At 33.7% G+C, this 15187-nt stretch overlaps 1 protein-coding gene across 3 annotated transcripts in view; it reads right to left on the bottom strand.

The window, feature by feature from the left end:
* The window catches only part of LOC106623228 (ER membrane protein complex subunit 2), a 91498-nt gene that overhangs the window by 11253 nt on the left and 65058 nt on the right, over positions 1 to 15187 (bottom strand). The window contains exons 3-6 of one of the 3 annotated variants that reach the window (XM_014242664.3): positions 11555 to 11620; positions 9545 to 9701; positions 574 to 669; positions 72 to 507 (exon numbers count right to left, since the gene is read on the bottom strand). In XM_014242664.3, the coding sequence (XP_014098139.1) occupies positions 322 to 507; positions 574 to 669; positions 9545 to 9701; positions 11555 to 11620 (505 nt within the window). In that variant the 3' untranslated portion in view covers positions 72 to 321. Of the gene's footprint in view, positions 1 to 71; positions 508 to 573; positions 670 to 9544; positions 9702 to 11554; positions 11621 to 15187 lie in introns of those variants that run through there. The other 2 variants (XM_014242665.3, XM_070113136.1) reach the window with 2 other exon arrangements.

Raw genomic sequence — 15187 nt, 5'->3', positions numbered from 1 at the left:
TACTTTAGCAAAATTATTATACTTTGTTGCAACATGTTGGGAGAGTATAAAAATAAATGTAAATATATAAATTGTATTCAAATAAATTTATTTCAAATAATGAACCATGAAACCAAACCGTAAAACCTAGTTTCAGAACGTTACTCATCGAATATATAAATTTGGTTTGATTAGATATCTTTAAATATGGTAAACAAACTAAAATTTTTACGTACTTCTTTTATACCATTAGTAAAGTCCACAGTTATATAGTGAGAAATCAAATAGGATGACAATTAATATTATCTTTTATACATTTTACGACAATGATTAAGAATAATGTCAATTAGATTTAATATCTAAGCTTCCCAATGCACATTCTAGACTTGAAACTAATTTATCGTTGCTAGAAATTTTCGACGATGTAATTGTTCGAACGCCTGCACTCTCCAAAGCCCACTGTGCTATTTTTTGAGCTTCTTTGCGCTTCGACCCCAAGACGCGAGAATTGGTAATGTAACTGCAACACTGGAAAACATAACAAACAAATATATATACATATTCAGACAATCTTTTACGACATATCGAACTTACCAAATATAAACCATATAGTGCACGTAAATTATTTGGATTTAATTTCAGGGCTTGGGAATAGTATATTCGAGCGATTTCCACATTATCCATTCCACCCTAAAATAAATTAAGTACAAAGTATCAGATAAACGAAAAATAAAATCAACTTTGCTGGTACCATTTGGCCAACGATCAACCGCTCCTAGACAGTGTAATCGCTGCAGAGCGAAGACGATTTTAACATACAACTTCACGAATGTCAATATAACCAACTATGTTATTGGGCATTCAGTTTCAAAAACAAACAGCAGTGGACAAAGAAACGTAAGCTTTGAAAGCAAACTTTGAATCGACACGATAAATATAATAAATAACAATTTAAAAAAACTAAAAAAACACGCTTTTCGATAGTTTCTGAGATATATTATTTCACCTAAAGGTTGCGTGTGCTACGCCCATTTTACAATTTTTACACATCCTTCTATAAAGCTCTTCCCTACCATCTTGTTTGTGAAATTTAATGCTTATGGCGCATTTATTTCGTCAGTTATCGCACTTTAGTATATTTTAACATAACTGTTATATGGGGAGTGGGCGTGGTTATTATCTGATTTTGCCCATTTTTACAGCGTATGACGGCTAAAGGACTTCCTCTCAGCAAGTTTGGTTGAGTTAGCTTTAGCGGTTTGGAAGATATATACATTAAACCATTTATTGCATTGTCATCGGTCCTTGACACGTCTGCAAAGTTTCACGTGAATCAAACTACTGGAAACCGGTGAAAAATGAGCTCTAAGATTCCATTACATACATACAACTCAAGCTAATAAAAACGTATTAAAAAAATATAAAATAATGTGTATATTTTTTCTCCACATTTCTACATATATTTAGTTTTAAATTTTTCTTTGCAGCTGAATTTTGTATATTGTAACAAATAGAAAGTGAAACATGTCGATAAACATGCATTGCCACTGAAGTAAAACGAATCATCAAAGAAAAAATTATACTTAGATTACTATCCTTCGCAAGACGTAAGAATCAAAGGTGGAAAACCTTACCAAAAAAAAAAAAAAAAGAAAGGGCAAGTTCGAGTATAAACGAATATTTTATACTTTCGCATTTTGAAAAGATCATAGACGGGTTAATACTTTTAGGTGTTGTTAAGGTTAAGCGTTATATTTAATTTTGTTGCGAAACAATTCAACCTAATTAACTCAAATATGATATATGTGATATAAACTCAATCCAAACAAAATTCAATATATGGGGTCTACAAGTATAAAAAAATCATCAACCAAAGAATGCGAAATCCCAATTTCATTCTGGACTATAAAAGAACAACTACATATGTAGTAATGTAGTATATGGGAGAGAAGGGGTAATATGTGGATCGATGTAACACATTTCAGCATTAAACTATAGTATATCCAATATTAAACTTTCACTTATTATATATCTTACATATTGACCGATATATATGGTATAAAGCCAACCGGAAGTTTGAAATTCTTATCGATTTTCTTAGATAAGGTAGATGGGGTCTAGGGAATATTTTTACCCGATTTTATCCAGTTTTGGAGTTACGACATATTATTACCAGAAATAAATGCCCTTTGAATTTCATTAAGAAACCTCACATATTGATCAATATATAAAGTATAAAGTGAAAGCGGATATTTGAAAATGCGTATATTTAGTATATGGGAACTAAAGGAAGTGTTGCCCTGATTTCAGCCATTTTAGGCAAGAGAGTATAAAAATGTTGCAAATATAATATTAAATCCTTATTAGGCAAAATAGTGAATAGGTTAGTTATTATTAGAGATATTTACATTAAGCGTATTAGGTGTCGGAGCCAAATCCCAAATGGCCCTCCCTACTTCTAATTCGATTTGCTATATATTATCCATCTCGATTAGTTGCTGTTAGCTGAACAAAACTATTAATTTTGTAACAGTGGAAGTCTTGGGAGCACACCTTTTAGGTGATATAAACTCTTCTACCAATAAAACGAAATTGAATACAATTTCATCCATACACATACTCAACGCTAAACCAACATATTTTGAAGAAAGCTTGTCCACTATATTTCATAAAAATATCACATATTGACGAACAAAATCCGTTTAAAGTCAGGTGTAAAGTCACTACATTCGTATATTGGGGCTAAGGGAAGATCAGGACATTACACAAGTATACTCGAAAAATTGTTATAAAGATAACCAGTAGTTCTTTGTGCCTAAAATGAATACTTCCCCTAGTCCTCATATATTAGGTCAAAAAAAGTTCGTTCGATTTTTATCTAAGAGATGGCGTTATTGTCCATAGTACTAGTGTTACTAGTGACGGCGCTGAAAACGTGTTTATTCGCGCTAAAAGTTTGTCTTTGACAGTTTTTCAATTGATTGACTCAGTACGTGGTGAGCGCTCGTCAAACATGGACACCAGCAAAGAGAAAATTCGCTATATTTTAAAAATTTTTTCCGATCAAGGCGAAAAAGTAGTCAAAGCGGCTGAAAAAATTAACTTAGTTTATGGGCCCGATACTGTAAACGAACGTGTAGCACAAAAGTGGTTTGCTAGATTCCGTTCGGTAATTTCGATGTCAAAGATGCACCACGCGTCGGGATGCCTGTCGTCGAAAATTGCGATAAAATCATGGAAATAGTGGAAACAGACCGTCACCTGAGCACTTATTTAATTGCTGAGGAACTAAAGATAAGCCAGAAAACCGTTTGGAACCATTTGTTTGGGTGCCACACGAACTAACTCAAAAAAACATGATGGACCGAATTTCCATCTGCGAATCGCTGCTGAATCGCAACAAAATCGACCCGTTTCTGAAGCGGATTGTGACTGGCGATTAAAAATAGGTTACTTACAACAACATCGAGCGCGAACGGTCGTGGTCAAAGCTCGGGGAAGCGGCCCAGACGGTGGCCAAGACCGGATTGACGGCCAGGAAGGTTTGTGTGTTTGGTGGGATTGGCAAGGAATCATCTACTACGAGCTGCTCCCCTATGGTCAAACGCTCAATTCGGCCCTCTACTGCCAACAACTGGACCGCTTGAAGGCAGCACTCATCCAGAAGAGGCCGAATTGTGTTCCATCAGGACAACGCCAGGCCACACATGTCTTTGGTGGTGGAGAATTTTTAAACATCCGCTTGTTTTACAAGGAACAATTCAAAAGTTCCAGGACTTTTTAAACAACGCGGCTTCTAGTGGCGCCATCTGTCTGAAATTGTTATCCCTCAATTGTGTATTCTTCAGTGTTGCCGTATAAAATTTATATAACAGCTGACTTGTATAACAGCTGAGATATCGCGCTACATGTGACATTACATTTGTAGTGTCGGTCGGAAAATGAGCATCGAACAAAGAGCCAACATTAAGTTTTTTTTTAAACTTGGTAAAACTTTTACCAAAACACATCAAATGATGAAACAAGTTTATGGCGATGATTGTCTATCCCGTAGCCGCATTCACGAGTGGTTTAAACGTTTTCAAGAGGGACGGGAAGACGACGTTCGGACCGGCCAAAAGATGTTGTGAACGAAAAAAACACGGAAATTGTACGTGAATTCATTAAAAAAAAAGAGCCGAAATCATCGCTTAAATATATGGAATCGGAATTATCAATATCCGCAGCGTCGATTTATCGTATTTTGACAGAAAATTTGGGCCTCAGAAAGGTTTGTGCTCGATTTGTCCCGCACACTTTAAAACAACACAAAAAAGACCTCAGACGTTCGACACTCACGACAGATTTTTTGACCAAAAATCGCATTCATATCATCAACCATTCACCCTATTCGCCTGATATGGCACCCTGCGATTTTTATTTGTTCGGAAAACTACATTTGGCCATGAAAGGAAACCGCTATGCTGACGTTGATGCAATCCAAAAGGCGACGACCGCCATCCTCAACGCTATACCGACAAATGACCTAAAAAAGTCATTCGATAACCTTCTTGAACGTGCAAAACGTTGTATTCAGGCGGAAGGAGACTATTTTGAAGACGACCAATAAATTTTTCAAAAAAAAAAAAAAAAATAATATTCGTTTTTTAATAAAAATCCTGAAACTTTTGAATTGCAAATTTCAGCCTTCAGGTTGGCTTAATACCGATTACGTACATATGTACTTAGATCAGTTAATATGTAAGAGTTCAAAGCAAAATTAAGTGAACGTATAATACTGAATATAGTATAGTGCCGAAACTGTCTGATATCGATCAACAAATTACCCTAGCTCCCGTATACACAATATAATAATTTTCGTTATTCTATATATTATATAATATAATATATGTATAACTTAATACTAAATATATCGGTCAGTGTGTAAGTTATCTTCATAAAATTGTATGGGAACATGTTTCCAGTAAACTTCGATATAATGATTCTCAGTTTCCAGATGACTTTAAACCGTTTATGTTGGTCAATATATGTGATATTTCAATGATATGAAATGTTCGAAGTCCTTTATCCCTAATATTTCAATTTAACCACTTTGGTTTAGTTTCTGTCACATCGTACATAAAGCATAATATAATAATGAAACTAAGTCTAGTAAAAAATAATCCATTATTTCTCCATTAAAACGAAGGTTTTATTTCGGATAGTTGGAATTATCAGATTTAGGTGAAATATGAACCACTCAGCAACTCCTCGCACAGTCTTTTCCGGGTGTCAGACCGTCATACGCCGAAACGTCGCATCAGTCAAGTGCAATTCTTGTACTGGCTGGTGTCACTTTCCGTCGTTGGCACTCCTGCCTGTCAAACGATCGTAGGGGGATGGAGCTGGCGGAACAGATTGACGATTCGACATTCTGCACAATGACGAAGCACCCACCAGAATTATGAGCACCTGTAATAGCTCGCCAGATATTACCATCGCTAGCGGTGGTCTGATAAATAGCACTTTGGTTAACCTGGCGACCTATGCTAACTTTCGCATCAGACCACCTGCCAATAATTATCTCCATCGAGAAACCTCCTGACTTTATTTATGTGGACAACCGCACCATTGTTAACTTAAGCAAAGCTAACTGGGTCGGCTTCACAGAATTTACCGATTCCTACGGACGTCATCGTGGCGAGCGTCAATTCCGCAAGGTGATCGCTGCTCCTACCGCTCGCTTCATAGCGGCTGAAAGAATCGCGGAACTCCGCCCCAATTTCCTAGCCGAAGCAGCTGTTTTAGCCAACGAGCGCGACAGCTTACGCATTGCCGATACCTGTGAACCCTGAATAAGGGATCTCAATCTGGAGATTTGAAAAAAAGTAACAATAGCGGACAAAATGGGTAGAGCTTTTGAAAACCTGCCACTTCCACCGGTGTATGTAAGCTTTGGACTACTGTCAAGGCCTTGTCTAATCCGAGAAGACATGGCGGCCGGGTTGAAATTCAATTCGATGGCCATGCCTCGTCGCACCCAAAGAAGGGAGCGAGCTATTTCAGCCGGCAATGTACACTGCACCCTTCGACAGACAAGACCAAACGATGTGTTAACCGACAGCTGCGCAAAATGCCAAAAGACCGCGCACGGAATAAGCATGCTGATTCTAAAACACCTAGGCTCGGTAGGCAAAAGGATTTGGTAGACAATATTTTTAATCAGATGTATTTACAATTAAAGTTGATCTTAAGATTTGTTCGTTAAAAAAAATCATACTTTATTGCTTGCTATTTATAAATACTACCTAAAAGATATTCATGAATGGCAATGTGAGATCTAGCGATAATTTAAACTTTGAAATCGAGATGGAAAGTTTCAAAAACTTTATATATACGCGAATTTCGTCAACTTCATATATCAAATGAAATGAATAAGTAATACTTTAGTTTTACTTTAAATAATTGTTAGTATTATATTTTTCATTAATATATACTGTTTTTTTATACTCTCGCAACATGTTAAAGAGTATAATAGGTTTGTTCATCTAACGGTTGTTTGTATTACTTAAAACTAATCGAGATAAATATGAAGTTATATACAGCGTGGGCCCTTATAACTGTCGCACTTGTTTGAAGCTTCGTTAGACCGAGCTAAGTAAGTTTTACCATTTTCCCTTTACACATTTTTATTGCCACATATATTTTAAATATACATTACATAATTTTAAGTTTTATCAATTGGTATTCAGTTTTTGTGACTAATGGAATCAAAAAGAAAGCTGGGGAAAAAGTTACATTTTCAAGGAAAAACAACAAGTGTTAAAATATCAAAGAAAAATGGTCGGAGTTACACGGTCAGAACTCCAAATCTGGTGAAGATTGTACGTGAGCAAATAAGGAAAAATTGTGCAATTTCTGGAAGGAAACTGGCTATGGATCTCAGTATGAGCCGAAAAACTATCAGAAATATTATTAACAAAAATTTCAGAATGAAGGCTTATAGGAAAGAACGAATTCATTGTCTAACGGAACGAGAAAAATAAATGAGAAGAGTAATAAATGATTTGGTTCTTCGGTGACACGGACATTGTGCGATTTTGTTTTCTGATGAGAAACTTTTTGTCTTACAGGCAAGCCACAATTCACAAAATGACCGCGTTTATGTAAACAGTATGTCTGATATTCCAGCTGATAAAAGAACTATTGAAAGGTATTAAAACACAACCTCTGTTATGGTTTGGGGTGCCATATCTCCAAAATCAAAACTCAATCTCATTTTCATTGATAAAGGCGTAAAACTTAATGCAAAATATTATTTGGAGGAAGTGTTTGTTGGAAACTTCTCTGCTCATGTATCCAGTATGTTACGCGATAGTCCAAACTGCTTTCAACAAGATTCTGCCCCGATTCATAAAGCAAGAATTATTCAGCAGCGGTGCAAAGACAATAAGCCCAGTTTAATTTCAGCGGATGAATGGCCCCTTCGTCTCCGGTTTTGAATCCTTTCCTGATAACAGTATGCCTATATGTCAAAACGGGTTGAATCGGATGAAGACTTCTCTTAGCTGCTATATACCTAATTCAAAGCGCATATATTCGCCAATATCATTACCTTAGTGCAAATGAAAGAGCGTGTTTTACTAATGATAATATACTTGTATCTGTGTGCCTAAAATGGACCAAATCGAATAATCAAAACGCAAAAAAATAAGGACAAAACGTATAAAACACCTACGATTTAAAAATATATAAAAAAAAAAAAAAAAAATAGGCGTGACCCCACTCTCCAATATCTTTAATGTGCATATCTCCTAAACCACTACAGCTGCACTAACCAAATTCGCTTAGGATAAATCCTAAAGTACCCCTATCGAAAATCTTAAAATGGATGAAATCGGATTATAAAACCCCCCTCTCTCTAACCATATAACGGTTTTGTTTAAAACTACTAAAAGCGCGATAAATCAATAAATAAATACAATTTATAGCAGCCGGTGCCAAAATTGGACAATGGGTGTGGGGCCGCCCACACTTAGGTGAAGTCAATATCTCCGGACATAGTCGACTAATTTTCACCAAAATCGGAACATGATCTTGGTGACCCTATATTAATTTGTAAAAATGGGCGCAATCGGACTATAACCACGCTTCCTTCCCATATAGAACAATTTTAAATTCCATATGATTCTTTCAGGACACAAATGAAGCATCTATGAATCTCAGATGAAACTTTACACAAATATTGATTTTGAAGTTTACCATTCCGAGTCTGAATATTTTCAAAATCGGACCATAGCTGTTCAAGCCCCCATATACCTAATAGGTGGACTACAGTGTGTATGGTGACTTTTTGCCAAAAATATCAGTCAAACTGAGATATATTATTGAAATTCGGGGAAAATGTTTTTTTGATAATAGTATACCCTTGTACTAAAAATGGGTTGAATCAGCTTAATACTTCCTTAGCCCCATATACTAATATAACGATTTTCGAGCTTCCAGTTGATTTTATACCACATATATCGTCCAATGAGGGAATTATTTTAATGAAATTGAGAGATCGTGTTTTGTGTTGTTTAAACCGTTTGGGTTGTTCAAAATGTGTCATATTTTAATGAAAGTAAATGAACATGTTTTCTTAAAAGTTAAAAAATTACATTGTCTCTAATATAATGAATTCCAATTATTGTATTTGGTTGACGTTTTTCACATCAACTCAATATATTAAATTTAGCCTCTTCGGTTGAGTTTACAAGGTATGTCATATTTCTCATTTGCGGATGATTTTAATATAATTTTCGGTGGCGGGAATCAAAATATAGTTATAAAACTAAGTGGGTCTATGAACTTCAAAATAAGTTAATATGATACCATCAAATTTGGTAATCCAGTTTAGATAGTTTATAAGCTATTTACTTGATTTTAAAAACGTTTTTATATGAAATAAGACCTATTAACAAAATACAGTTGACGTTTTTGTTCAACAGTAAGGCCGTGAAAAAGCGTTTAAAAAAAGAAAACAACTAGAAAGTGCATATATTTTGAATGAAGTTACATTATTCTTCCAATAGCAAGAATATCAGAATAAAAAAAGATAACCATCGATTTTCAAGTTGCTACCCAATGTGGAGCTAATCAAGAAGATTTTCCTTTCACTTTCCTCGCTTTGCGTGACAGTTCGTACAACGAAACGCAGGAAACGAAGTGTATGCAACAGTAAACGTTTTGCTTTCAGTTTTTCTAAAAAAAATGGCGACTGTTTCTTGCCAAAGCGAAAAAAGATTAGAGTTGCCCAACATTTTGCTTGACTACCCGTCGAAAACTTTTTATGTGAACGTACTCATACAAAAGCGTACATCAAATATTTCTGTCAAAACAAATGTCTGGCTCAAAGCTAAGCAAAAGTTCTATGTGAATTGGCCATAACAGAGGCATCTCAACTAATGCCAATTTGCTTCAATTTATTTATTAATTTCCGTAGTTCCTATGTAAAAAGAAATTATAATAAACTAAGCACAGATAGTTCCGTTAGGCACTGTATATATACGTACATATATTTCGACTAACATAAACATATAATTACCATTGTATACCGGATTTCCGCAATTCTCTGATGAATTAGATGACTGTGTGGATTGTGTAGTAAAAGTTCTTCCATACAGAAAACCGCTTTAGAGTAGTCCCCTTCCGCCAAATAAAGTCCACATAACTCATGCCAAGCTTCCTGATCAGACATAAACCTTTGAAAAGCATTTGGATTAGAAGCGTTCTAATTAAAAGTAGTATATAGATACTGTAATTTGCAAGATTTCAATACGATTGAAAGATTTCCAGCAATTGGTAATATAAACTTTTGTTCACCTAAATGATGTTTGTAACACCTAAAACTAATCGAGATAGATATAGATTTATTTATACCAAATTGTTCAAGCTAACGAACCGAATTGAATTCCGGATGTGTGTCTGTCTGTGTGTGCAGGCGATAACTTAAGTAAGAATTCAGATCTCAAAAATTTCGTTAAGCGAAAACCTATCAATTCGTATAATAAAGTTAAAATAAACTACAAAATTGAAATTTTGCACATAAGATTTTAGTGGTGTGGCGCATTTTTAACAACAGCTTGCCCCGTCCTGTAATAGGATTAATGTATATACCCAAACTTGCTGAAAACATTTCTCTGTAGTACTTAATCAAACAACGTATTTTTATATATGAAATCGGATTATAACCTTTATAACAAGTTGGAAGAATTGAATTTGAGAGGAAATATGGTACGGAAGGCGTTCATGTGAATCGGTATAGAACATGGTTAATGGGTGTGGCACCGCTTAATTTCAACCAAATTTGGACCATATCATTATCTGGACTTTCCAATGTTACAGTTTGATAATGGTCGAAATCAAACTAAAATAACGCCTACCCATATAACACAAAGTTCTTAAATGATATCACCGATTTATTACCATGTTTATTAAAACATTCATTTCATTAAGATACATAATATATTAACCAAAGGTCTAAGCTTAGCTATCCATTCGTCCCGGTTTGGCCTGGACAGTCCGGATTCCGAGCGTCCCGGCCGTTCCGGGTTTAGAAATTAAAAAAAAAAAAACAGAACGAATTGAAAAAAAACCGTCTTTTTAAGAATATATTTGGGGATTTCGCATATGATCTAATGACATAAATAATGTGAAGTAGGTGCGGTTATAACCGAAACTGTACCATAAGGATACGATAAAAATTTTAAGACCCAAATTTTATTGGGATAGTTTACATTTAGGACTGCTCAATAGTCATTATTATTGAATTTAATGTTTCTCACGTTTTTGATGATGTTTGATTTATCGCACTTTCAGAAGACTCAGCTTTAGTAATTTGGGAGTCACTGTCCAACAAGTTAAATCACTCATACTCCTTCCCACGATGAAACCCTCTTCTAAACTCTAGTTTTGTAGCTTAATTGAAGTCTGAGTTTAAGAACTTTTTTTTCAATAACCGATTTTGTCTAGATGCAATAGCAATATGCTTAAAATCACAAGGAAGATGTATACAATTTAAGTCAAAATATCTCCATTTTTACTAAAGTTATTGCTTACGACGGTCAAGCGAACTTCTAATCATTGAAGTTGAAATTTTTCCTCGAAGTACTTTAAACAATTCCACCTAAAAAAATGCAAAACAAATGGAGAGCAAGGCATACAAAATTAAAAAGTGAACAAGATAAAACAGAAAAACATTTGAAACGTTCAATTACTTATTTTTCAAATCAATTATATTCGGCGCCTATCGAAAGCATGTAATAAATCATTATAAGGGATTTTCGATAAAAATATATTAAGGACTAATTATTAAATTACCTTAATGTTATAAACTGATACAACGCGGTGGGTTACGACCGCTGTACAACCAACATTGACTGTATTATGTTAGAGCAATAACATGTTTACCATGGTATATTCGAAATGAAAAAAGTCCAATTTTATATGGAGTCCTATGAGGCCTTTATACCATATATTATGTAGGATGTAAAATTTAATGCTTTTAATGTATTTATTTAGTGAGTTATCACACTTTTATGAGTATTCAACCTACCAATTATATCGGAAGTGGGTGTGGTTATCATCTGATTTCATCCATTTTCCAGTGTATGAAGAAGTGCTAGAAAGGTTTTTTTCAGAAAATTCGGTTATAATAGCTTTAGTAGTGAGATATGCACATTAAACCTATTAGAGAGCGAAACAATATCCACTTAAAATTTTTAAGCTATTGCTTCTATCGCGGGCTTTCAGCGAGGGGACTGAATCCAGACATTCCGTAACGGAAATGAACCTTACATGATCACAAAGTACGCGCGAAATGTTTGCACACTTTTAGGTATTTTCGCATATCTCAAGCGAAACAAATCAATTGAAGAGACAGCAGGGTGATTCAAAAATAATAATATTTAAGATACAATTTTTTAAATGGCAAATAAAAATATGGAATTTAATAAAAATTTAGTTAATACAAATAAATTATTCAATATTCGGTCTCATAATATTAGTATCATTATTATTAAGCTATTGCATAGCTGTTTTAGCGGCGACCGAATCAAACAATTCCGTAACGGAAATAAACCTACACGCATGTTTGTATATCCGTCTACATGCAACATATGTATGTAAATATGTACACTGATTGATTCATGCGAAATGTTTATGTATGAGCATGCATATATATATATATATATGGAAAAATATTTTAGAACTGTAACATATTTTAAATCGACAATAACTATGTTGCCATTTATTTTACTTTTTTTCTATGTTTATCACAAATGCAGCCGAAATTCGATGATCAAACTCTTAATATCGCTCTTTTTGTTCAAATTTTTTGAATGAATAACCGAAATGTTTATGTATGAGCATGCATATATATATATATATATGGAAAAATATTTTAGAACTGTAACATATTTTAAATCGACAATAACTATGTTGCCATTTATTTTACTTTTTTTCTATGTTTATCACAAATGCAGCCGAAATTCGATGATCAAACTCTTAATATCGCTCTTTTTGTTCAAATTTTTTGAATGAATAACCGTAAAGTGGGGCTCTTTGGCACAATTTTATACAAAACTCTTGTCTAGAATGTTTGCTATTTAAGTAGCAAGTGCCTTTTAATTTTTAAGCTATTGCATAGCTTCTATCGCGGGCGTGCGAAATGTTTGCATATTTTTATGCATATTTTCGCATATTTCAAGCGGGACAAACGAATTGAAGAGACAGCAGAGTGATTCAAAAAATAATAATATTTGAGATACAATTTTTTTAATAGCAAATAAAAATATGGAATCTAATACAAATTTAATTAATAACAAATAAATTATTCAATATTCGGAGTCATAATATTAGTAACATTATTAATATTTTGGTAAATAGCTACCCCACCTTATGGAACAGTATCTCGTTTGAATTGAACAATAAATTGAACATAGGTATTTCAATCGGATTATCAATGGTAATAAAATTCCACTTATCTTGGCTGGCGATTTCAACATCAACTTCTTTCTTTCGGACATATTGAATTTGAAAATGAATAATGATCCACAACAATATATGGGACCACCATTAACGCGGTATTTTCCAGATATTTATAGAATATCAAGTCTCTAACTTATGTTTCTTATATCGATTACCATAAACCTATAGTTTTAATCAGAGATAAAGAGATGCTCAACTCATCTCCTACTGTAAATGAGAGCGCAATTGCCGTCAAAACCGCCCGAACTAAGGCAACTGTTGAAGTTCAGGAGGTCTGACGTTTAGCAATTGGAAAAAGAGACGGCCAAATTTAAATCCTACAGAAAAATATGTGAACAGAGATTTGTTGCTGCTGTTAAAGATCACTAACAAAATTGGAAAACAATGAAAATTAAAGAAAACGCTAAATTGAAATGTATCTGATGAAATCTTTTGTGATGCCATGTTTAGTAGTGTTAATTTTCTATTGAAAATTATAAAATCCATTTATCAATTGAGAGCTAATACATTTAATCTTTTGATTAAGTATTGAAATTTCAGAAGTCAATTGTGTTAATATATTACAAAATCACAAACAAGGATTTAAATAGTTTTTGCATATGTTTAACGGATTATACATTCATCCATTAAACATATGCATAATATTTAATAATAACAAATGTTGGGTATTTTAATTTAAATTCATGAAAATTTTTATTTTGTCCGATCTGGCTACAATAAAAAATGTTATAACAAAAAACGCTAATTTTGAGGCGCTCTCACACTTCAATAAGTTGGGCATCCCTTTATCCCTGGTTTCAATGATAAAAGTTCCTGAATAGCCTACATGTATCGTAAGGTTATAAAAATATTTTAAACAATATTAACTTCTCATTTATTCAATAAAAGAAATTTTATTTTTAATTATCGGTAACCACGCTCAAAAAGTGTTACTTGAATTAATATCAAAGAAAAAAATACCGCATAAAAAATAAAAAAATAATTATAATTGCATAAGTTGTAAAAAATGCTATGCAATAGCTTTACCGCGGCAGTCCACGAGTGCCACACGTATCTTTTTTTTTACCATAGATGCCTCCCTAATGCGATCCTTTATACCAAATTTGTTTTGTATATTAATATGGGACTTAGTAATGACACTTTATAGGATTCAGAGTAATGCCATTTCGTGGGCGTGACAACAGTTCAATCGGATAGACTGGTCTGAGTTACAACTGCAGGTAATTTGAAAAATGTAGTTTTGATAAAAATGCGTTTCTAGATAAACTGAACTTATCGGCTATATTTTATTGAAAATATTTAGTTAAAATTTTAGTACGGGTATCCAGTTTGTAATGTGGTATATGGTGGCTGTAGTACTCGTATATCCAGTATTATACATTCATTTAATTTTGCCAAGATCTTACATATTCCAATAAAGCCAAACGAAAGTTTGAAATTCTTATATTAGGTATATGAGTGCTAGGGTTAGTTTTTTAGATTATCTAACAGATTGGCCGAAATAAAAGATATAAAGTCAAACGGAAGTTTGAAAATCATTGTATAGAAATCGACCCAATTTTACCCAATGTTGACGTGATAATATATTATTTTCACAAAAATATGCTTTTTAAATGTCATTGAAATAACTTACATATTGTCAAATATATACGGTATTGAGTCAACCGAAAGTAGGACAATCTTTATATTATTGGGGTTTGGAGTAATGTTGATCCGATTTTATCCATTTTTGACAGAATAGCATGCTTTTATTTGGAAAAAGTTCTGTCCGAATTGGAACACTAGATTTCACAAATTAACCCATATTTTCGGTAAAAAGTCAGCCATAGGCACTGGAATCCACATATTCGGTATCTGGGGGTTTGACAAATTATAGTTCGATTTCGACAATTTTTAGACGTGAGATAGATTACCTTAAAGATACTATGCTGAAAAGTATTATTTCGATAACTTTATTGGTGCTTGACTGTAAAATGAAAGTATCATACGGAATTTATAATTTTTATAAATGGGAAATTGGCGCGGTTGTAATACGGTTTCCCGTAGTATTCGTCCACAGCAAGTTTTCCTGATGTAGCTGTAATTGTTTGTGAGATTTGTAACGGATGTTTTTTTTTTGGTTTGTTTGGTGGTTTCCAATGAAGCAATTCTTTCTTCGTTCTTCATGAACAAACTTACTCCGGTACAACGTTTGCAAATT

Source organism: Bactrocera oleae, chromosome 2 (assembly GCF_042242935.1).
Source record: "Bactrocera oleae isolate idBacOlea1 chromosome 2, idBacOlea1, whole genome shotgun sequence".
NCBI classification, from domain to species: Eukaryota; Metazoa; Arthropoda; class Insecta; order Diptera; family Tephritidae; genus Bactrocera; species Bactrocera oleae.
The sequence above is the reverse complement of the archived record's forward strand: the minus strand, read 5'-3'. Positions and strand labels throughout refer to the sequence as shown.